The following is a 24,312-nucleotide window of genomic DNA, read 5'->3' as shown; positions in this document are numbered from 1 at the left end:
TTCACAGGAAGCTGTAAAGTTTTCAAGGCATTTCCAGTGCATATCAACCACGAAATATGGTATTAATCCTTTTAGTCTACTAACTATCCTCAAATAAAGTGTAATGGCAAAGTTTATATGTGGAGGAGTGTTCTATTCCAACAATATAAATCAATTTTATAAACGATTGGAAAACATCATCCATGATTTGCTTAAAATTATCTTTTTACAACCAAGATTTTGTCCAAAGCAAGCAATCTTAGAAGAAACCAATGCACCACCACTAATTCTCTTATTACAAAAATCGGATGAAGAATTCATTTTATCAAGATTTAGGCTTACTTCTTCCCTAATGATTAGTAAGGTACAATATACTGAAAACTTATTTAATAATAAAAAAAATCTACCATATTTCAATAACCGTCCGTGGATTTATTAAGCATATAGTGGTTTAAAATACTTAATACTTTTCATTCATAAGGCCCCCTTATTCCTTGCCTCACCTGGCAATATACAACTAATCTAGTCAGTATTAAAGCTACGGAAATATTCCAAATTTCATCAAAATAGATAAACCCGAATTACGTACTACAATATATGAAATTATTTGGGCAGTAAAAATTCGAAATTTACAATCTGATATTATTTTGATTTACACAGATACATCCAAATATCCAGATTCTTCAGTGGAAGCTGCAATATTCATTCCATCCAAAAATTTAACTTTGAAATATAAATTACCTTAATCATTATAGATTTTCGAAGCAGAAGCTTTTGCTATCCGCCAGGCTTTATTATATATCAAACAGCATAACTTAATTGAAACAGTGATTTCGAAAAGGCCATATATCCACCAAAGTAAGTTGTTGAGGAGAAAGAAAAAAATTTGGATTGCACTCGACGTGTACAATGGCATCGATGATATTGAGGCAATAGTGTAGGATACGTAACATGTCACCATACAATTGGTCTTTTCACAGGGGATGCGCGTTTCTTCGTGTACGTCTGAAATCTGCACTAAAACGAAAATGTGGTGGAGATGGACATATGACCTTTTCACAATGACAGATTCAAAAATAAAACATCTGTTTCAAACACTTCATGACAGGAATTACACTATATATATTGTAATTGGCCTAGAATATGGGAATTTTATTGATACCACTGCAAAAAATGTAGGTAAAGACGTAGAATCATGTTATATGAAAATTCTTTTTTAAAGCTATTTTTGTATCATAAACCGACACTTTTCAATTCCAATATCATGATGATAACAAAATAAATCTAACCCGTGACACTATTACTGGGAAACAGTTGAAAACCATTCCCATAAATCCAGCGATTTTATAAATAATTTTTCAGGAAAAGAAATAATGATATATTATAGAATACTTTTTGATACCACTGTTAGTCCAGGTAAATTATTCCAAATCAAGAAAAAGGATACCATTGTTGGTGTAATAAGGGCATAGGTACACTTATTGAGTGTAGCTTTTTATAACAAAAGATATTTATATTTCTTCAAAAATTAAATCAAATTCTTGATATGAGTCCCTTTTCTTATAAATATATCATGCAACCTATAGTTGGAAAGCAATTCGTATTATGATAGGCATAAGCTTATAAAAAATGAATAAATTAAAATAAGAAACTACTTTGCTAAAATATAAGAAGGAATATTAATTATTTCTAAAAAAAAGAAAGTTTTGATACATTCAATCCTGTTGAAGACAATTCTGTACTGAGGAAGAAATTTTGATGAAACTGTGTAAAAGTGTGTGAACTGAAATAGAAGAAGATGGAATTTAGTGAAAACAATCGTTTGAGATCAGAGATTTACCTAACAAACTTAACAATTAGAAACTATTAAGACTATTTATGAAATAAGAGATGGCGCTGTAAACACTAAGTATTGGGGAGCTTTGCTCTCATTTTTTATTCAATTTTTACTATTTACAATTCATTACTTTGGACAATTTTATTATTTGTTACAATTTTCATATACTATATTTCATTTTCAATATGTTCATGAGTCGCTTATCCTTCTGTATTATTACATTAATAGTGTGATAAACAATTCTATTTAAAACAGGCAAATTAGGCCATCTTCTCTCGTGCCATTTTAGTACATTTACTTATTTCAAACAATTTATAATTAAAACAAATATAGTGACGTAGTCCACAAGACCCTAAGGCTGGGACTTCCTTTATAAATCTCCCGTAAGGGAGATAACTGAAAGAAAGAAAATGAAAAGACTATTTATAAGTCAGAGGCACCCTCTTGTCAAACACAACGTCAACATTGGCAAGAGTTCTGCAACAACCTTTCTTATCAAACTCCTAAAACTAAAATCTGAAAATTTATCAAACACTGTAAAAAAACAATCTATTTCATCTCTATCAAATAAAATACAGCTTTCTGGATATGCTTGGATCGAGGAATTTCATCAACAATTGACACCGTCTTCTGTGAATAATAATCGTCTCGATCTAATAACATATTTTTCTTCCCGCTCACACTCTACATTAGAACAGCCGTTTACAATGGAGGAACTGATTTCAGTTCTAAAGTCATTAAAAGCAGACACAACACCAGGTCTGGATGGAATACATAGTACAACATGCATCAAATATTTAGGATTATACCTTGATTACAGATTAACTTGGAAAACTCATCTAACTCAAGTTGTACAAGAATGCAAGAAAGTACAGGACATTCTTCGCAGCTTAAGTTCGAAAAAATGGGACATTCATCCTCATACATTATACACCATTTTTCAACAATGTATTGAAGCTAAGATTCTATACGGAAGTATTATTTACTCCATTACATCACCTCAGTTCTATATAGCTCTAACAAAACTGCAGCATTCCACATTAAAAATCATACTTGCACAACCTCGATTCTGTCCAAACCAGTGACGTATTTACGATTTTGCTTCGGGAGGGGCTTTGCTAACTTTCGGGGGGGGGCTTTGCCTGGAAATGTGAAAATTCTGCAAGATATTTAATTTACTTTACTAAGTAAGATTTCGGGGGGGCTTAAGCCCGGAAGTCATCCCCCTACATACGCCACTGGTCCAAACAGTGTCATCTTGGAAGAAACAAGCACGCTTCCTTTACCTATAAAAATGTTCAAACTGGCCTGTAAATATCTTTTACTCAGACTCACTATTGCTAATTCTCCGCTCTTCAAAAAATTGGAAAAATTAGAAGCACAGAATAAACATATAAAGCTCCCATATGGTTCCAAGCTACCATGGCTCTATAAAGCTTTTCTATTTTTAAAAGTCTTGCGTTCAAAAATTATCAAGCTTCCGAATCTACCGTGCTTCAGTTTTGCATATGAAACCAATACTACTACTATCAAACCTATTTTTCCATCTTATGTTGATACTAAAAATAAACAGCTCTCTCAAAATTTAAATAAAAATATCTGGTATAGTTTTACAGATCGTTTTTCATCGAATATTGTCTTTCTCTATACTGATACATCAAAAATCGAACATAAACCTGTTAGTGTAGCAGTTTTTAATCCACAACTCAAAGTTATTAATCAATTGAAATTTCCACTTTCTACAACCATCTTTGAGGGCGAAGCCTTCGGTATACGGCATGCATTATTATTAATACAACGTCACAATATCAAGCACGCATGTATATGTACGGATTCTTATAGTGTCTTGAAGGCACTTTCTTCTATTCATTGGAATATCAAATCTACTTGGACTTTATTTAACATCAAATCTACTTGTCGCAAATTACTAGTCATGGGTCATACAATAGATTTCATTCACGTCCTCAGCCATATCAACATAAAATCAAACGAAACCGCTGATAACCTATCTAAAAAAATAAGAGACACAGGAATTATCGCCAATATCAAACTTCCCCCTTTAAATTTTAAATATTACATTGATCAGATGATTTCTGAGCAACCTGTCATATGGAAAAACAAAAACCGAACAGGTCCTGGAACTTATTATTGGGAAATTAATCCCGTTCGCTCTACTACGTGGAATGACCTGCGTTCTTGGTCTAGATCCAAAATTATTCTATATTATAGACTCAGGTTCAATACAGCAATCACACCTTACCTCTTGTACAAAATTCGCAGGAATACTTCACCTTTATGGTGGTATAATGAACAAATAGGCACTTTGGATCATCTTCTCTTTCACTGCTCTCTCTTATCTAAACATAGGACAATAGTTATGAAAGTTTTACATCAACGCTATGGCTACGGCCCATTCTCAATTAAACAACTTTTGACAAACGATTTAGACAGTTTGCATTACATCATTACCTTTTTTCAAGATAATGGTCTTGCACTCTGAAAAACAATAGCATGCTTATCCGGAATCTAATAGTAAATATTATAATTTAACTAACATACATAATTTTTTAAGCATCTTTTCTTCCGGTGGAAAAAAAATAATCGCTTAATTACACTTTACATAGACTTATATTCTTACAAACACAATAGCAGATTTTTATTACCAAACTGAACTGTTACAAATTCATTTTTTCAATTTCACCGGAAAAGGCCTAAGAACACACCTTTCAACTAACAATCATAATTTTACATTGTTTTCTATATTAAGGATGTAGGTGAAACAGACTTAAGTCTGCACTCTTCAATTTTTAACACCTATTGTTAGGTGAAGTGGAAGTGGAAGTGGCACCCTCTTTAACCCCGATAATAGTGAAGAAGAAAGTGTTTGAAGAATCTTTGACATGGTCTGCATTGTTCAATTTTCGTACCCTCGTTGTATGGGTGGTCTTGGTGACGTTCCTTCCAATCAGTGAAAATGATGACATGTGCTTTTGCAGCATATTTACTTATGCTTTAGCATAACATGAAACTAAATGCGAGATAATTAGGCCTATTTACTATTCCAGCTAATGTTCACATATGAATTAACCGTGTGTGTGCTACGTAACCTGCAATGAATATTAACAGCGAAAACTTTTCATGATGAAGTTTCGTGTAAATAATTGTGCTTCTAGACTTGTATCGTAGAAATCGTGTAAAATGTGCTCTTGCGATGAACCTGGTGTGAAAAAGGACCCGACGTTAACTGGTGTGAAGGAGGATCCAGCGGTAACCAATTTTCGTGAATATTTACGAATTGTTTCAGTTCATCCAAATCCAGATTATGGTATGTAAACATATATATTCTTTTAATGATACATAGTGACCTCCTAATAACCACTTTTACGAAGAACTTATAGGGTTAACTTTAGTGATGCCTCTCCGTTTTATTTAAAAATTTGAAAATTTAGAGGAGGAAGGAGGTAAGAAATGGTGATTTGGTGTTCTTACGTGATCTTTAGGTGTGTAAGGTTGAGAGAAATAATATGCAGAACTTACAAGGGAACATTCTTTTTTTGATAATTTGATTTCTGAAAATGCTTGCTATCATCGGATGCAGCATCCAAAGAAACCGAGAAAAGCAAGTTTTTAGTGGCAGGCTGTAAACAGGGCCGGAGATTATGTCTTCCATCTTAAAAGTCGCCATATTGGAGTTAACGAAAATAAAGAAACGGAAGGAATTCATGTGGCATATCAGTTCAGGCTAGCTTGTTCCCAGAAATTCAAATATGAAGTTAGTTTTTACCAACCCTTATGTATTGAGTAACATGTTACGGATGCTAGGAATTTTGAAAAGGCGAAATTAATCGTAGTGTCTTCTGCCATTTCAGTCGATTCAACGTAAACCAGAAAATAGTGTTGTGAGTATGGGCACAGTGTTAGAGTTATTACTGTGGATGAGGGAGTATTATGTTGTTAAATCAAGTTTGATAGGTGCATACAATCTTATTAATATAGCACCTTGAGAATCCAAGAAACAGCTATATGAGAAACTTCTCATGAGGCGGAAACTACAGACACTTGAATTCCAACAGTAATTAGTGTTAATAGGGAAAAGCATTTTGAACCTGTAACCTAATTTTAAGTAGTCCCGCCAGAAAATATTGGTGTAGTACCTTACAAAACACGACTCCCGTCCCATGCAGAGTTCGTAAAAAGTAACTTCATATTTGAATTTCTGAGAACAAGCTAGCCTAAATTGATATGCCACATAATTTCCTTCCCGTTTCTTTATTTTCGATAACTCCAATATGGCGAATTTAAGATGGCCGACATGATGCGCAATATACCTATTCCGAAGAGCTTCAGACTCCATACTCACATCACAAATTTGATCTCAATTCCTCTACTCGTTTCAAAATGACATGATGTTTAAATGCACTTTCTGCGTCCTGTATTCGAACTTTGGACCTCTTTATCTCCGGCCATGTTTACGATCTGCCGCTAAAAACTTGTTTTTCTCGGTTTCTTTGGGTGCTGGATCCGATGATAGCAAGCATTTTCAGAAATCGAATTGTCAAAAAGAGAATGTTCCCTTGTTAGTACCATTTCCAAGACGCGGAAGGGTTCAATGGTTATGGAACATGGTAGTCATCCTAACCTAATGCAACCTAACCTAACAATTTCTAATTTTTTAAGTGCTTTTTTGTAGGTTTGAAACTGGAGAAGCACCTTTAAAGTTAAACCAACTTATGGTGTCGGGTGGGGAAAATTGCGTGCTACAATGAAATTTAGAGCTTTGTTTGCCTTAATCAGTGTTTGGTAAGTTACTTGTAAAAATGTAACGCGTTATAAGTTACTTTAGTTTCCCTTAAAATGTAACGCTTTACTTTTAGGTCTGATACTTTGAATATATGAAAAAAATCTTATTACACCCATTTTCCATACGAGTACTACTACTACTACTACTACTACTACTACTACTACTACTAATAATAATAATAATAATAATAATAATTATTATTATTATTATTATTATTATTATTATTATTATTAGTAGTAGTAGTAGTAGTAGTCTGAATCGCTTTGTGTAGTAAAAGAACAAATTCGTACTTGACAGGTATATGAACATTTTCATATAATGTAAGACTGACTAAAATGCCATACTTTGTTACTCGTAGGAATGGGCACAAGCAAGTTCAAGCGAGTTTTCTTTGAAACTCGACTCGACTCGACTCGAAACATCTTTAAGCTCGACTCGAGAACTCGGCTTGAAAATTTGCCTCCAACTCGACTCATATTCGGGTAGAGTTTAGAGTCGAGTCGAGCCAAATCCTGTGTGTAGTTTCAAGTACTCTCTTCAAGTATCCTACATAGAGAATATAATTATTATCAATGATATTACTACTACTTTAAATAATAATAATAATAATAATAATAATAATAATAATAATAATAATAATAATAATAATAATTATTATTATTATTATTATTATTATTATTATTATTATTATTATTATTATTATTATTATTATTATTATAAAGATAACCAAGAAAGTTCTGTCGCTTTTTCACTCATTACCTTCGAACATCGACATGTCACCTAAGACGTACCTGGAAGATCAAAATGGTCTCCATCAGCTTCGATGACCTTCTTCCAATGTTCTGGAAGGCCATGGATTCCATCACGGTAGAACTTGCTGGGGCCTGAAGCGAAGAAAGTAACAAGTGCATTTTGCACATCTACCAAGGATTTGAACTGGCGTTCTCTAAGGTGATGGTCCAAGGAATGTAACAGATGATAATCGGAAGGTGCAAGTCCGGGAAGCATGGCGAATGTAATAGTGTTTCCCATCCAAGGCGTAGAATGGTATCCTGGGTCATCCTAGCCACGTGGACCTTAGTGTTGTCCTGTAAATGGAGGACCCTTTTGCGATCCAGCAGTACTGGCTCCAGAGTTTTGAGTTTTTCTTGAGCACAGCTCAACTACCGAGAGTATATAGTTGCATGGATGCTCTGATCAGCTGGTAGTAGTTCCCGATGCACGATGCCGCGAGTAGTCCACCAAACTCACACGGGGACCTTCTGCTGGTGCAGTACTTTTTTCGGCTGTTTTGGAACCGGTTCATAGGATGCTAACCAATGATGACGGCAACGTGGAGCTTCGTACAGGACCCACTTCTCATCACATGTCAACACCCTATCCAGAAATGGCTCTTTCCTCAGACGATACACCTAAGAAACACAGGTGTCTGCTCGCGTTGCCCTCTGTCCGGGAGTCAAATCATGTGGGACGCATCGACCCAACTTGCAGTGCTTCCCAAGTTGATGGAGCTACTGCCGAATGGTTTCTCCACTCACACTGAATTGCAGTCCCAGTTCCTCATATGTCTGACTACTGTCCACCTTAATTGCTGCCTGAAGATCTTCAATTTGTACATGTGTTGGTCTTCCGGCACGTGGTGCGTCTTCGAGTATTTCGTCACAGTCCTTAAACTTGTTAAACCACCACTGTACTGTCCGCGTAGTCACGACACACTCACCTGCATATCTTCCGCCCCGCAGCAGCGGGCTTGACCTGAGTTTGAACTCTACAGCATACACGCCCTTATGGCGCTCTGTGGAGATTGCATGTTCACTTTGTCCTTTCGCAAGTTCACGGTGTAACTGAACTGCCACAACCAGGATATACCCACACCAACAACTGACCTTCGCCTTATCTCCATTCGCATTCCACTTACGGCGTGAGGGCCAATTGAACACAGACCCACAAAAAGCGACAAAACTTTCTTGGTTACCTTTATATTTATTATAACAACACTGCGTATAAACATGAAAGGTAGGCGGTTCTTGTCTGAATACTAAAAAACTAGTTGATTGCAGACTTCGGTAGTCATGAAGTTTAATTGTCAAGGACATTGTTCACGAGCTTCTGTATTTGGGTTGAGGGTCTAGGTTGAGTACTCGGGCTCGAGTCAAACTTTGTCAAAAGTTATAGGGTGCTGCCAAATATGTTCAAAATTGCTCGGCCCAGGTTTAGAATTATCAACGACTCAAGCAACTCGGCTCACAGCTCATTCATTATCGAGCGGAACCGAGAAGTGAGCCGAGCCAACAGCTCACCCAACTTAGCGTGCTAGAGCCCTCGCTCAGTCGAGCCGAACCGAGCAGATGGTTCACCACAAGCGAGCCGGCTCGAGCCATCAATTCAGCTGAACTAAGTCGAACTCGTTATGAAAATCCCTTGTGGTCTCGTCATCGAGACAAGACAGAATGCAAGCAGTGTCAACTCGCGTGAGCAACACTAAAAGTATTCCAAATTACTGCTTACATTTCTAATGGCTTTCGCTTTCCAGTGTAATGAGGCCATGATTTCAAAACAAGTTAAAACGAGCTGAAAGAGCAAGCCATTTACCAAACTCGACTCGACTCGAAACTCGGCGTCAAAAACAGTAAATCGGCTAGGAACTCGACGAAATCGAGTTAGTGTTGTCAACTGCTCGAGCGGCTCGGCTTACGGCTCAGTCACCACTGAGCCGAGCCGACAGCTCACCCAACCAAGCCGGCTCGAGCCCTTGGCTCAGTTGGGCCGAGCCGAGCCGACGGCTCACACCAACCAAGCCGGCTCGAACCGATGGCTCATCGCAACCGAGCCAACTCGAGCTGATAGCTCACCTGAGGCGAGCCGAATCGAGCCGGTGTCTCATCGCAACCGAGCCGACTCAAGCAGATGACCCACTTGAACCGAGCCGATGGCTCACCTTAGTCGAGCCGATGGCTCACCTGAGCCGAGCTGAACCGAGCCGGCTCGAGCCGATGACTCAGGCGAACCGAGCCGAGCCGGTTGGGTGCAACATCGTCCTGATTAACAACAAAGAAAAAAAATACAAGTTCACTTAGAAATATTTTTCAGTTATTAATAAATAGATGAAAGTAATAAAGCAACACAAGTCTCTCTAGATAAACACAAAGGATGTATTTTAAAAAACTACGTAGATGCTGTTACACGACCTTAACAATAATAGGGAATGCAATACGAAAGTCATCATTCTTTCCTCAGTTGGTTTACTTGAAAAGATTACGATTATCACTTCTTGTTTAAGAAGGAGAACTTGCATTCTCCTAACCCCCCGTCTATCCCCATAGCTTAAACAGACAACATACTTTTTAAAAAGTGATGAATTTAAGATATAAAACCTATTTTTCGTCTATTTATAAAGATATTAATACATTTAGGAATTTTTACTGTAACTCCGCTAAAGAAAGTGTGAACTCTTTACTGGTGGAAGAGTGAACTTTGAGATTAGATCATATTCAATTGACAAATAGTGTTGTCAATGGCTCGAGCGCCTCGGCTCACAGCTCAGTCACATCACTGAGCCGAGCCAACAGCTCACTCAACCAAGCCGGCTCGAGCCCTCGGCTCAGTTAGGCCAAGCCGGGGCTAACCTGAACTGAACCGAACCGAACCGAGCTATCACAACCGACCCGGCTCGAGCCGATAGCTCACCTGAGTCGAGTCGAACCGAGTCGATGGCTCAGTTGAACCGAGGCGAGCTGAACCGATGGCTCAGGGCTCGAGCCGAGTCTGTTGACATCACTAATTCGAGTCGAGTTTTAGCTCGACTCGTGCCCATCCCTATGCGTTAGAAAAAATGGCTGCTTATTATTATTCTGCTAAACTAATTATATAATAATAACAATGTTGTTATGTAAAATTAAAAATACAGAATATAGAGAAACGTTACACTTCAATAATAAAATGAGAACACATGAACTAGGGGTGAATCAAAACTTGCCAGTAACTCTAAAATTGATACATGCTTTTTGAAGCTAGTTCTTCCGAACTCTATAATCAACGGGACTCTATGATACACAAACTGATCTGAAAGAACTCTAATATTACATACCATCAACAAACTATTTTCTAGTAATAAAGTAGGCCTGTTCATCAGAACACATTTTATTCACATTAACCCCTTACTGTATATCGTTTAGGCACTTTACATACTTTACTTTTAAATTGTGTCCACCATCATCCTCAGTTTTTAAGAAAAAGTATTCTTTCAAATATTCGAACGGTAAAATATTTTCGTTCTTCATCTTTATAAAAACAATACCAATCAAAGTAAAATACACTACCTGTACCATTGCACTCGTAGTTCACTCACTGAATGTACTGATTTGGAGCTGTCAAAATCTATAATAAAATCTTCCAGGTGCTTGCAATCAGTATTGAGGCTGTCCTCAGTATGAAAATCTTCCAGGTGATTTCCCTGAGGCAGTTCTCATCTTCCAGAAACAGCAAGTGGCACTAAGATCTTATCTCTATTTTTGTGTATGTCGGCAACTGTCAGTCAGTGACATACATACGTAGTTTATGTTTCATTGTTCCATTCTGAGAAATTCACTTACAGGAAGAAACATTTGTTTCCGAAAATAATATACATATATTGTAGTTACTCATCTGAAATGTAATGCGAAAAAAAGTAACGCAAACTAGGTACGTTACTTAGAACTTGTAACGTGTTATCGTTACAGTTCCTTTAGAAAAATGTAACGCGTTACTAGGAAATGTTACTTAAAAAGTAATGCGTTACTTCCCAAGACTGGCGGTAGTTCACTATAAGGAAAGCTACATCTATCGAATTGGACTAAAGGGAGTAGCCAGACGAAAAGTGTCTTGCGAGAAGGTTTCCAAACTTTCAGTAGTCAAGTTGGTGAAAATCATAGTAGCAATAGTCAGGTACGGCAACTTGAATATTAGTCCCAGGCGTGATCAGAGTGACATTAACTGTTGGGATACTGCAAGGTGGAAGACAATGGGAAACAAATACTCTATTTTTTTCTAGTTTACTGACAGCAGAAAAAGAACGTATGTTCAATGGTCTTTAGCAGTCAAAATAAGTTCCACGGGAAAAATATCATCCCCTCGGATATCTGGGAAGGACTACCGGTATTGGACGAGAGAGTAATAGTGTGGGAAGGATCACTGCAGGAGGAGAGAAACGAACAAAAGTTTAGGATAGGGACATGGAATGTACTTAACATGTTACAGGGAGGAAATGAGAAAATCATAAAGAAATGAAACAAAATAATCTAGATTTTGTAGAAACGAGGTGATGAAAAGGTAGTGAATACACGTAGTTTTGGATAAGCGTTTTAAAGAAAATGTAGTGAAAGTAGAATTTCTGATGTCAGACTTATGGTAAGAATGAAAAGAAACAAAGAAGGATATAATATCCATACAGGCGTATTTACTAATCAGTTTGTTACTAATCACTTAAGAAGTAGATGAAAATTAAGACAAAATAGAAGAAATTATAAACATGAAGAAGAGAAGTGCATGTATAATTGAAGACCTGAATTGCAAAACATCCCAAGTCCCCTTTTTTTCTTCGTATTTTGCGTTTTTTTTTTAATGTTAGGATCTATGTTTTAAGGACTATTCACCTGCATAATACGTAAGTCCAAATCAAAACTTTTTTTAAAAAATACAAAATAATTTCAGCTAAACAGAATAGCATGCCGAGTATAATCTTCTTGTCTTTCTTCTAAAAACAGAAAAGTACTCCGGCGGACTTGGGATGTTGTGTAATTCAGCTCTTCAATTGTAATATGAGATTCAAATGCAGTTGTGAGAGAAGGAAACTAGAATAGTGTTGCAGGGAAATATAGTTTAGGCGAAAGAAATGAAAGAAGAGGGACTGTTCAATTTCTGTAAACACAATCCATTAGTAATTGGAAACACTTGGTTCAATCAACAAAGGAGAATATGAAGATTGAAATCTTCAACAGACGGTAAAAGATATCAAATTGACTATGTTATGATTCAGGATGGGTATCGGAATAAAACAATTATTATGACATTACTCTCCCCAACCTCAAGCACAAACGATGAAAATGGTGTCATTCGTTAGTGCATCGTTTGTGCTTTATTACTTCCGGAGATTTAAGCAAAAATCTTAAAGCAGACTTTGAAACTAGATACAAATTATTGTTATTTCTTCTTAAATAGAATGCTTTTATTGCTCACCCACGTTGAGCACAAACGATGGAGTCAGTGTCATTGGTTAGTGCAACGTTTGTGCTCGTTTATGCATGAAACTCCATCGTTTGTGCACGTTTATGCATGAAACTCCGTCGTGTCTGATTTATTAGTTCCAGAGATATAAACAAATAGCTGATTGGGATGCCAAGTTCACGGTGGTCCTCCGGCTTAAGCACAAACGGTAAAGATAGTGTAATTCGTTAGTGCATCGTTTGTGCTTGTTTGTGCACGAAACACCATCGTTTGTGCTGTATTAATTCCGGAGATATAGCAAAAAATGGTAGGGAGCCAAGTTCACGCTAGCTCCCCGAACTTTAAGCAGAAACTATGAAAATAGCGTAGTTCGTTGTGCATCGTTTGTGCTCCTGTGTGCTTCAATAGTTCTTGAGATATATGCCAACAACCAGAGTTGGAAACTGGATACAAATTTTTGTTATCTTTTAAATAAACATATATATTGCTCCCCTATATAAAACACAAACAACGGAATCAGTGCCATTGGTTAGTGCATCGTTTGTGCACGAAACTCCATCGTTAGTGCTTAATTAATTCTTCAGATATAAGCCAAAAACTGAGAGCAAAGTTGGAAACTGGCTATAAATTACAGTATTGTTATTTATTTTTAAAGAAATTGCTTTCCATGTGTAGCACATAAATTATAAGATAGCATTTTCCAAATCAGCAGATTGACTTTCCAAGTTCATTAAATCGATTGGACTACAAGTTTTGGCCGTTACTTGAGAGCATTTTATAGAAAAAAGAGAGACTGAGCACCACTTGGTGCAGACAACAACATTGGGAACCATGCTTCATTAATGAGTTACCTCGGAGATTTATGAGGAACATACACATTTTGAAAACTAATTAATCATTGTATTACCATTATTTTATCTTAAACATGTAACAAACTCAGCAAAATAAACTTAAAACAGTATTGTAATTCATTAGAATCTTGTGACAACTTTAATTTGCTATGATTAAAGTCTGCTTTGCATATATACAGAACACCATTTTGCATTATTTTAACAAACGAATTGCTATTAGTAGTAATATTTTATTTTCTTTCAGTTTTTCTTTTCTTTTGCTGCTTCTTTGTTCTTCAAAGAGGAAACATCAGTAAAATAACTATTTTCACAAGGAAAAAGAGAAAAGTTTAGCCTTTGTAGCTAAGATCATTTAATAATAAAGTCTACTATGATTACTGACAAACAACAAATAAAATACTAGTAATTTTATTATTAGAATTTTATAATGGCTCATACAAATATTTCAAAATTTGAACAACAATATCGATCTAGTAACTTCTTGGTCCAGATTGCTATGCTCTCTATGTCTCATGTCTAACTGCATTGGTAATCTGTGGCCACACAGATTAATCTTAATCGCAGAATCATCTTGTTGGAAAAGTTTCTTGACTTCACTATTACAAGTAGTTTGTGCCCACCAGGTCGGAAGATCTTAGATTCATCCAATCAGATAACACCACCAACAAAAATCTACCCTTTCAGGATAAAATTGAAATATTCACTCATTAAGTCATATCCAGATTATTTAAGCTAATGTTAGAAACTCATCTTTGATTTCAGATCTGCCCATGCAGCACAATTTCAGGAAACTTTTATGCATCTCCAATATAAGATCAGTTTACGTAATTAAGTGGTGTACTTTCCGGGTTTCTTAGGATAACTATAATGTATCCAGAAGCATTTATTCAAAACAGCTTGCATACAAAAGCGAAATTTCAAACTTGTAACCATGGAATCTTTAGAGACTGTGTTTTACATCACATCTGGCCATCTTGGCTAAAATTTGTTTACTCACAAGCAAGTGTTGTTGACAGGTAGAATTTCAGATTTCAATGTCGTAGTTGAACTGCATCTTAGTCGAGTGGCAGTTCAACATGGGACTTGAATTGTCCTTCATGACGACACACATATCTTCGGCAGTCGGGGTTTGTCATAAACTGTGAAGTCATTTGTATAGTTGTCCCATTCAGTTTTGTTACACTGTAGATGACGTGTGCCGGCAGCCAGCTAATTACTCATGCTGGAAGTCTGTCAAAATGTGCTTGCCAAATTGCCGATATTATCTTGGAGGAGATATCAGATGATAGTTTCGTCGGGTACGATGGAATGATGGGAACGATTTTTGGTGGAACAGTGGTGAACGAGACACAAAAACAGGGCAATAATGGAACTTTAGAAATTTGATCATGTATTTGTCGTAAATGCAAATATGCCTCAAAAATTCATGGGAGTCTATACTATAAGATAATCGTTTAATTTCATTATCATATAACATCTGATATAACGTTTCTATGAGAGGTAATCCTGTTATTGCAAGACGGGAAAGAATAAACTTGTAACCTTGTTTTCTTGTTTGCAAATCTAATGGAATGGTTTGGGTTTCTTCGAGTAATGCATTTTTAGGGCAGAAACTCGGTTGAGAAAAAATAAGTTTTAGGTCTTTATATTGAATGTCAGTTAACGATTTTATGTTATCTTGTGGTATGGGAGAAAAGAATATCGCACCGTATATTAATTTCACTTCTAAACATTGTTTATATATTGTGTACAGATTTCAAGGGTGGACGCCCCATTTTTTGAAGTTAATCCAATGAAAAGTTTAAAGAATTTGCAAGCCTCAGTTTCAAGATGTTCTATGCGTAGCTGCCATTTCAGCTTTTCGTGAAGATGCAAACCTAAGTATTTGATGTGATGTGTTTGTTTTAAAATAATACCATTAAATTGAAGTTATATTGGAGAATTATGTTTTTTTAGGTGTAAAATTTATTAGACTGGGTTTTTGCCAATTTATTGACAGGCCAGTTTGGTCACTCCAACCAGTTAGAAGTTTAAGGCCCTATTGAAGGTGTTGAAGATCTGATTGTACATCATGTTTTTCACAAAGAGAATCAGATCACCTGCAAAGATATTGAATTGGAGTTGAGTATATTGACTTAGGGTGTTAATTAAATAGAGAATGTAAATATTAAATAGGGTAGGACTTAATTTGCTACCTTGGAGAATCCCCCGGTAAGTTTTTCTAGATGCACTGATATAGTTTCCGATTTTTATCTATATATCTTTCTGTTTATGAGGAGATTATGAATTATACGAATATATTTTTGAGGAATGTTAAATTTATCCATGTAAAAAGTTAGGTTCTCAAGTATGATATTATCATAGGCGGCCGGAAAATCAATAGATAATAGTAACAGATATTGACGGGTTTGGAATGCACACCAAGTATCTATTATTAGGTTTCCTAGTGCATCTAAAGTTGATAATTTTTTTCTGAAACCACATATATTTTTGGGAAACAAATTATTGTGTTCAATAAACCAGGTTAATCTGTTTAATAATAGTTGTCCAAATGCTTTTTCAATATGTAACAGCCCGTTTACCGGTTGGTTACATTTCGTTGAAGTTGGTTCCCGTATTGTAGTACTGTATCCTTATATTGTCTTATTAGTATTAGTGTTAGGTGTAGGTTTATATTTGTACTAATGATAACTTGTATTCGTGTTAGTAAAAGAAATGGCACAGAAGAAATAAATGTATTGAATTTTTGATATGAGATACACATGCAAAAACACACCAAGAATCTTACTCCGAAAATTTTGAAGAGTTCTCTATAATTGATACTTGTCCGTAATAATTTCACTCCTATTATATGTTGTCCTTAAGGAAAACCGAGTTTAATATACATTTAAATTTAATTTACAATTTTACTTTACCTGACGGACGTATTTTCCTTGGATCCGAAACTTGCGATTCTAGATACGTCTGCTAGTGCTATTCCGTTGTATTGCTTTACCTTGCTTTACGTTATTCTTCTGTCGAGTGACATGGCGATCATTCAGGCTATTTCCACAAGAGGGCATTTGAATCGCTATGGATAAAGATGGCGACTAGCTAATTGTTAGAGTTGCTAGGTCGCCCGGGTGATAAGTCAATACGGCCCTGGCTTGTGTAGGTGAGTCAAAAATTTTCATGATATATAAAATTTCCGGGATTAGAAAATTGAATTCAATAAATAAATTAGCTTGTTTAGGAGGCCAAGTGTCGGTACTGCTATATAATGGCTATAAAAACTATTTCAATTATAGTCAAGTATTTAATATTGAAAACACGTTTATTAAGGTCTGGTAAAGTGAGAGGAATGACGCAGTTAATCACCATGTTTTAGTATATGTAAAAGGTGGCCTAGGTCGGAGCTCCTCTAAATTTGGAAATTTCATAACAAAAGATATCAATTCGAACGTAAACCTTATCTAAAGTGTTAATTTGGTCAACTTAATTTACTATTTGGAGGAAAGAACCGAGGAGCCCGACTGAAAAATTTCATTATTAACATTTTAGGCCTAAGGCCACCGAGTATTATCTCCGCCATTACTAGTCATATAGAGTGATGGAGCGGGAGGTATAGCCGTCGAAGTTGATTGCGTCGGTTTACAGGACCGGCATCCTACAACCGTAGGAAGTTGAGCTGGTATCCCGGGGACATCAATTTCGGTGTTTAAGGAAGCAGGTAGATGAAACCTACTCTGTGAATTTGAAGATTGGGCTTACATAATCTTCTGTGGGAACTGTTGAACTGGTAATATCTACTCTTTGTTTTCCTTTTTCCGATTATAAACAGTATAACAATTTACCAAATGGAATTCTTCAGGATTACTATGGGTAGCTAAGCCAGAAGGCGTTACGCGTCTCCATAACTCATCACGTTTTTCCACTCATAAAATATGTCATAAGCATATGTGATCAAATTACTAAATTCTATGTGTTTGATGCGTGCACTTGAAAATTGTCTGTAAATGTTATGGTGAACTTTTACTTGGAGCGTACCTTTTGATATTAATGTGCCTTTAATGTTCTCCTGTAAGATATTTGATTGTTTAGGTTAGGTAGGATTTTACTTTAAGCGTACTCCTAAATTATGTCCCATAATATACCGTGTCTTTGTAGGTCGGGTTAAATTTAACTTTGAACGTGTGCCCCATAATATACCATGTTTTGATTGTTTAGGATAGGAAATTGACTTTGATCGTGCCTCTAAAGCTCAATGTGCCTTTTAGTATTGTCTTGTGAAATATTTTTGTTTGTGTAGGTTAGGGAAACTTTATTTTGAACGCACCTCTAAATACTTATTTGTGAATGTTATGGTCAAAATTTTACTTTGAGCGAACCTCTCGCTATCAATGTGCCTCTTCAGATATTACTTCGGAATATATTTTGATTGCTTAGGTTAGGGTTTTGATCTCCATATTGCTTCATAATTTTTTTTGTCTGTAAATGCTATGGAAAATTGTACTTTGAGTGTGTCTTTACATGTCAAGGTGCCCTTAATATTACTTCATGATGTATTTTAGGTAAATTGTATAGGTTAGGGAAATTGTACTTTGAATGTGCCTTCTTTAATAATTCTGTCTGTGCGAGTAACTTGTATTTTGAACGTGTGCCCTTTCATATTACCTCGTAATACATTTTGTTGGGTAGGTTAGAGAATATTTCAATTTTTTTTAACGTGTCTCTAAATCTTAATGTGCCATTTTCGTATTGCCGTGTAACATATATCTCGTCTTGGTAGGTTAGGGAAAATTTAGTTAATGTGCTTTTTTCTATTGATACTGCCTCATGATATACGTGTATACACTTGGTATGTGCAGATTCGATGAACCTTACTTTGGGCGTACCATTGGAATCTCGATATTTTGTTTAAATATTTATTCGTGCTATACTTTGTGTTTGGGTAAAGGATTTACTTTAAACGTGCCATTAGTACGGTATGAAAGTTAGTACCTATTTGCCTCGTCGGAAGTAAATATAGCTGAATGTCACTCAACTTGCCGTTCTTGAATAAAATATAATTAATTATGGTCACTCAATTTGTCGTTCTTGAACAACATGTAATTCATTATGTGTATCCATCGCTCTCGAGAATTAATGACAATGTGGAGTTAAAATGATAGTAATTTCGATAATGACGTTCTAGTTTTTTTTTTCATTGAGCATTTGTAAATATTTCATATCATTAATAGTTTTTCTTCATAGTAGATGTATTATGTGCTGATGCATAAGCTAAGATAAAGTAATATAGGCCTATGCTACTTACTTACCTTAAGTTGTAATGAAAATGTAGTAGCAATAACGCAGGCTTATGTTGCCGCTTTATTTAAATGAAGGACAGGGTTATAAGTAATGAACGTCCAATTAGTAATAATAATAATAATAATATTTTGGTAAATGAATAAGTATAGAGGATGGACCACTAGTTCTTGAGTGATCGTGAATTGAACATGTATCATTGAAAATATTAAAATTTGAGAATCTAGACAATGTTTTATACTAGATTAATGTAACAACATAATTCCATAAATGTCTTTGACATACTGCGATGTAGGCAAATGTTTAACACGTTTTTTTTCTGATACTTGATATGATGATGTAATTGTTTAACGATTGGCACGAATAAAATAGTCACGAAAATTTGCCTATGATTTCGAACATTGTTCATAAACTTAAGCTTATACAATTCTAACTACTACATTTTTTTAAAAAGCGATCTACGATTTAAGTTTAACAATGCTAATTCTTCTTTCGATCTTGGTTGGCTGCAAAACAAGAATTTGAAATCTTCTGATAAATTCGTTGCGCGTGTGAATTGATGCTGTTGGGTTAGCCCTAGTGGATATTAACTTAATTTTTTTTTCTGAATATGAACGTATCATATATCCCGTAAGTTAGAAAGCTAGAGCTATTATAACCTGAATTTTTTTCCTCTTTTCATTACCTTGAAATGGTATTGTCATAACATTAAGTTTAAGTAACTGTGGAAAACTTAGGTTTGTTGCCGGAATTTGTCTGGTATGTATTTATTTCTTTTATGGCCGAAAAAGGGTTGTTATAAGTGACAATCCAAGCCAGGATCTATTTCCATTTAAACGAGAGTAAACATTAAGTTTGTATAACCGTGAAAATTAGAGAGTTATAAATACACGAAGCTAATGCGATAGGGCGCAGCTATCTGCAGATCCTATAGGTTTTTTGATGGCTACAATGGCGTAGTTTTTTTCCAAGTATAAGGTATATTTGCCGTGTTCCAAATGTTGTTAAATATTTCACATAAACGGCTTTTTCCCTTTTCTGATAAGTATATTAAGTGAGTGTAATGTATTCTGTCTAAGCCGAATGTAGATTTTTTCTTCAAATTTCCTAATGCATGGTTTAATTCATCTAATGTAAATGGATCCTCGATTTTATGAGGTTCCTTTCCAGTCATATATTTGATTAACGCTCTCCGGGTATTGTTAGTATACGGAGGAGTTAATTTATTGTGAAATAAGGGCCCCCATTCAACATTTTTAAAGTAGCTTGCGAGGAATGGAAATCAGTGGATTTCTTATTTCTGAAGAAGCGCCAAATTTGAAAGGAAGAGGTATGAAAATTTAAACCATTGTAAAAATCTTACCAATATTTGCGTTTTTCTCTATTTAAGATTTTTTGTTTGTTTCTGCGTTTATCTTTCTTTAATACAAGAAATCTGCTTTTGAATTAGATTTTGTAAAAACTCGCAAAGCAGTTGTACATTTATTTACCCATTTTTGGCAGGTTAGATTCCAACATGTTGGGTGCGGTGATTTATAAATGTTCTTTTTCTTTGTCTTTTTTGTGATTTTAAATTGTTTAGTTGTGTGACTTTCGAAGCGTACAAAATTTTTGATATTGGAATGTCAATTTCGGTATTGCTTCTCCCCGTGACAACCGTGTCTATTTCTTTTTTATATTGTTGCCAGTTTATCTGAGTAGAAATTGGATATATATAATTCGTATAATTCGAAAACATCTTTTATTAGTAATAATGGTAATTATGGGATAGTGATCACTTTCGAAAGTGTCATAGTCCAATCCGAGTGTAAGTACTTATCTTTTTTAATAATAGTTACATTCGGTGCTGAAGGGTTGTTCTTGGTTAGCCTAGTCGGGGTTCCATCATTTAAGATTAAATAATTAGAATTTTTTAGTGCCGAATTAAGATCTGATCCCGCTGTATGTGTTCGGATATTGCCCCACAATTTGGATTTTGAATTGGCATCCACTCCAATTAGGTCAAACTTGTGATTAGAAGAAAGTAGAGATTGCCAGGTTTGTGTGGTAAACATTTTATCTGGAGGACTATATAGATTCGCAATCTTATATTTTGAGAGTTCAATGGCTAAAATTTGAGTTGCATAGTGGGTATTAGGAAGAGTAATAAAAATATTTTTGTATGAAAGTCTTTTATGGACTCCTATAGCTATTCCTCCATAACCTTCGGCTCTTACTTGTTCAATAATGTTATATTCAGGTAAAATTTTCGGGAAATCTGGTTTAGACCAAGTTTCCTGAAGAATAATAATATTAGGTTGAAAAATATAAATAAGAAATTTTAGTGCAAAATATTTTCCCCGAAAAGTTTGCATGTTCCATTGAAGAGCAGTGAAAATATGAGAATTTTTAGGTCCATTTTTGATTAATCAAAAATTTGAGTAATTTGTTGCATGATTGAATTAACTGTGTCATTTCGGGAATCTATGCCAAGTGAAATTTGAATTATTTGTTGTATAGCAGCTATTCGTTTTTATTATTATTATTATTGAAGTGCTTAGAGATTTTTGCGAAGGATTAGATTTTGTTGACTGTAAACAGAAGGATGAATGTCTAAAGACAGAGTGTTGGAAGAACGAGACGTTGGATGGATATTATCATTTTGTGAGTTTGATATGAAGCTCATTGATTTGTTTGCCCTAATAATGTTTTGATTATTATTAATAGAAGGACCCTTAATCAAGTCCTTATTAGTTTTAAGTAAATTACTGTATGATGTTTTGTAAGGTTGTATTTGTGGTCGTTTTATGTAATGGTTAGTGTAAGCTTCTTTCCGTTTTTTTACCGGAGGATCTTCTAAGACATTCGCTTCTATGGGTGGGAAGGTAATAGATATTTCGGTATTATCATGCAATGGGAATGTAGGTTTCGATTGAGAATTATAAAATGTAGGTGATGTACCAGCAACAGGAGTACTCATATTAGATATCACAGCTGCACTATACTGCATTGGTTGAGTAGTGTTTTTAGGAATTTGTTGTGAGGCTTCATTAAACGATATATTTTGATGCCATAATGTTCATTATTTGTTTTTGTCGTAGTCGTTCCGCACAGTTTTGTGCGTTTACCTCATGTGGCTGGTTACAGTATAAGCATTTTGGTGGGTTTGTACAGTTATCCCTAGTATGTAATTCACTACATTTGCGGCATTTTATATGTTGATCCTTGCATTAAGAGGCCAAGTGGCCATACCTCCAGCATTTTGTACATTGGTGAATTGCCGTATGTATGACTCTACCGGTAATTTTGTTCTTACAATGTGATGTTTACTGGTAAGGTTTGAGACCCGAAGGTTATGACTATCGTCTATGTAGGTTTCTTTGTACCATCAGGCATAGTACGGTGTATTCGTCTTACAGAGATTATTTCTCTGTCCGATTCTATATCTCTAGTTAAGTCCTGTAAAGGAATATCAACTTGGACATCTTCAACTACACCTACACTAGATATTGCGTGATTTGGAATGTACGCTTGCCATTGTTTGGTAGTTAAAATTTCATGATCAATAAGAGCATTTGCTTCTTGTGCTGAAAGGAATGAAATTTTCATGAGATAACAACCTATTTTTTGAAATTTTATAATATCTGGAATGTCTGCTAGATATTAACAACGACTAATCACCATTGGATGAGTGGGCCCTTCTCTTTTATTTTAAGAAATGCAAAGTAAGGGGGTTTGTAGCTATCATTGTATTTATTCACTATTGTCGGTTCAGAGTTAATGTGTGCCGTGGTCGATTTCCCGGCTATCGAATACTCTTCTACTTTATTATTTATGATAATTTGATTTTCCCTTGAGTTGCTGGGATGTTCTTACTATGACTGTCATCTTTATTTTCTTCTAAAAATTCCATTGATTCATTGTCAGATCCATTAATAGTTTTATTACTGGTAACCATCATGTCATCTTCTGTGATCCTGAGACTGTGCGGTTGCACTTCCGTATTAACAGACATTCTGTAACCCTGCTGTGCCATAAAAAGAAAAGAAAATTCTAATCTTACCTTATAAGAAAGGGACTATTATACGGCAAAAACTCAGAGAATAGAGCAGTATCACTTTTAAAACTGCTCTAACATATATGAAATATATAACAAAATTGATAGTGTTTTGTTATTGAGGTGTCCTGTCATCAAATATTAGCTTTGTTTTTTGTTTTAACCTTAAGCACTACACAGATATATCACACGCACTAATTCTTCATTATCTAAAAAAAAAAAAAAACTAAATCAGTTAGATAAAGATAGTTGCAAATTATTCACGTAGAAGGGGTACACATTTCCTCGCCGTTGTGACGAAACGAATTCAACATCCGTCGCCATGTTTTTCTCCCAAATTGTCCCGAGTGGCATTTATACGTAGTGTAGCCTTCTGTAGGTACTAAATGAGTACCAAAATTGTTTAATTCGTAACGATAGCAATAGCAACTACGAAAAAGAATTGTTACATAAAGGACAATACCACATGCTTATTTTTTGTGAACTCTTCTTTCATTGCTTTTCGAATGCTGTGTTTAATATACTTTTAACATTCGATTTTTAAATACCTATTTTTAGACGTATAGAGGTACGATGAAAGTAATTAATACGCTGGCTTCATCACATGTAACTTACCTGGGGCAAGGATTATGACTGCTAAAATTTAAAGGACCATTGCTCCGAAACTATGGGACCAACCGAGGTCGGGTCAAGACTTCACTTAGGAACTAGTATGTGCCCTATCCAAATATTAAAGTTTCAGAATCCTCAGATACTTCCTCAATAATTTTTAGACAGGTAGTTGGTGAATACTTCAGTCTACATGCCCGTAGCCAAACTCCCTCTATGAAAATTGTTTCGTGAGTACCTTAGGATTCTGAAAGATGTAATTTTGGATAGTGCACGTATTACTTCCTAAGTGAAATCTTGACCCTACTAGGGTACATCGCGTAGTTTGGGAGCTATGATCCTTTAAAGTTAATTTTTCATGTTTTCAGCAGCCTATAACTCCGAAAGGAAGCATTTGTTCACTCAGGTTGGTCTATACTTTTTGTCTTATCTTGGTATCAGGAATCACATCCCAAACGTTGTCGGTGTTGTTTTGAAACACCCTGTATATATATACTCTCAGTGTCGACACACAGATGCCTTGTGCCCATATGTATTAGTGGTGTCACAAAAACCCGTTTTTCGGCTAGGAAAACCGAAACCGGTTTTTGAACATTTTCAAAAAACCTGTTTTTCACCGAAACCGGTTCCGGTTTTTTCCAAAATTGGTTCTATTTCTTACCAGAATAGTGGTTCGTTGTTCTCCAAAAAACTGATTCCGTTTCCACAGAAA

At 35.4% G+C, this 24,312-nt stretch overlaps 1 protein-coding gene across 4 annotated transcripts in view; it reads left to right on the top strand.

Moving 5' to 3' along the window:
* Positions 1-4,674: 4,674 nt before the first annotated feature.
* Positions 4,675-24,312, top strand: part of LOC145673248 (aminoacylase-1-like) — a 131,869-nt gene continuing 112,231 nt past the window's right edge. For 2 of the 4 annotated variants that reach the window (XM_081742765.1, XM_081742764.1), the window contains exon 1: positions 4,675-5,141. In XM_081742765.1, the coding sequence (XP_081598891.1) occupies positions 5,015-5,141 (127 nt within the window). In that variant the 5' untranslated portion in view covers positions 4,675-5,014. Of the gene's footprint in view, positions 5,142-21,522; positions 21,599-24,312 lie in introns of those variants that run through there. The other 2 variants (XM_081742762.1, XM_081742763.1) reach the window with 2 other exon arrangements.

Source organism: Thermobia domestica, chromosome 16 (genome assembly GCF_964235325.1).
Source record: "Thermobia domestica chromosome 16, izTheDome1.hap1.1, whole genome shotgun sequence".
NCBI classification, from domain to species: Eukaryota; Metazoa; Arthropoda; class Insecta; order Zygentoma; family Lepismatidae; genus Thermobia; species Thermobia domestica.
Note: the sequence above shows the minus strand (reverse complement) of the source record. Positions and strands in the feature narration are given on the sequence as shown.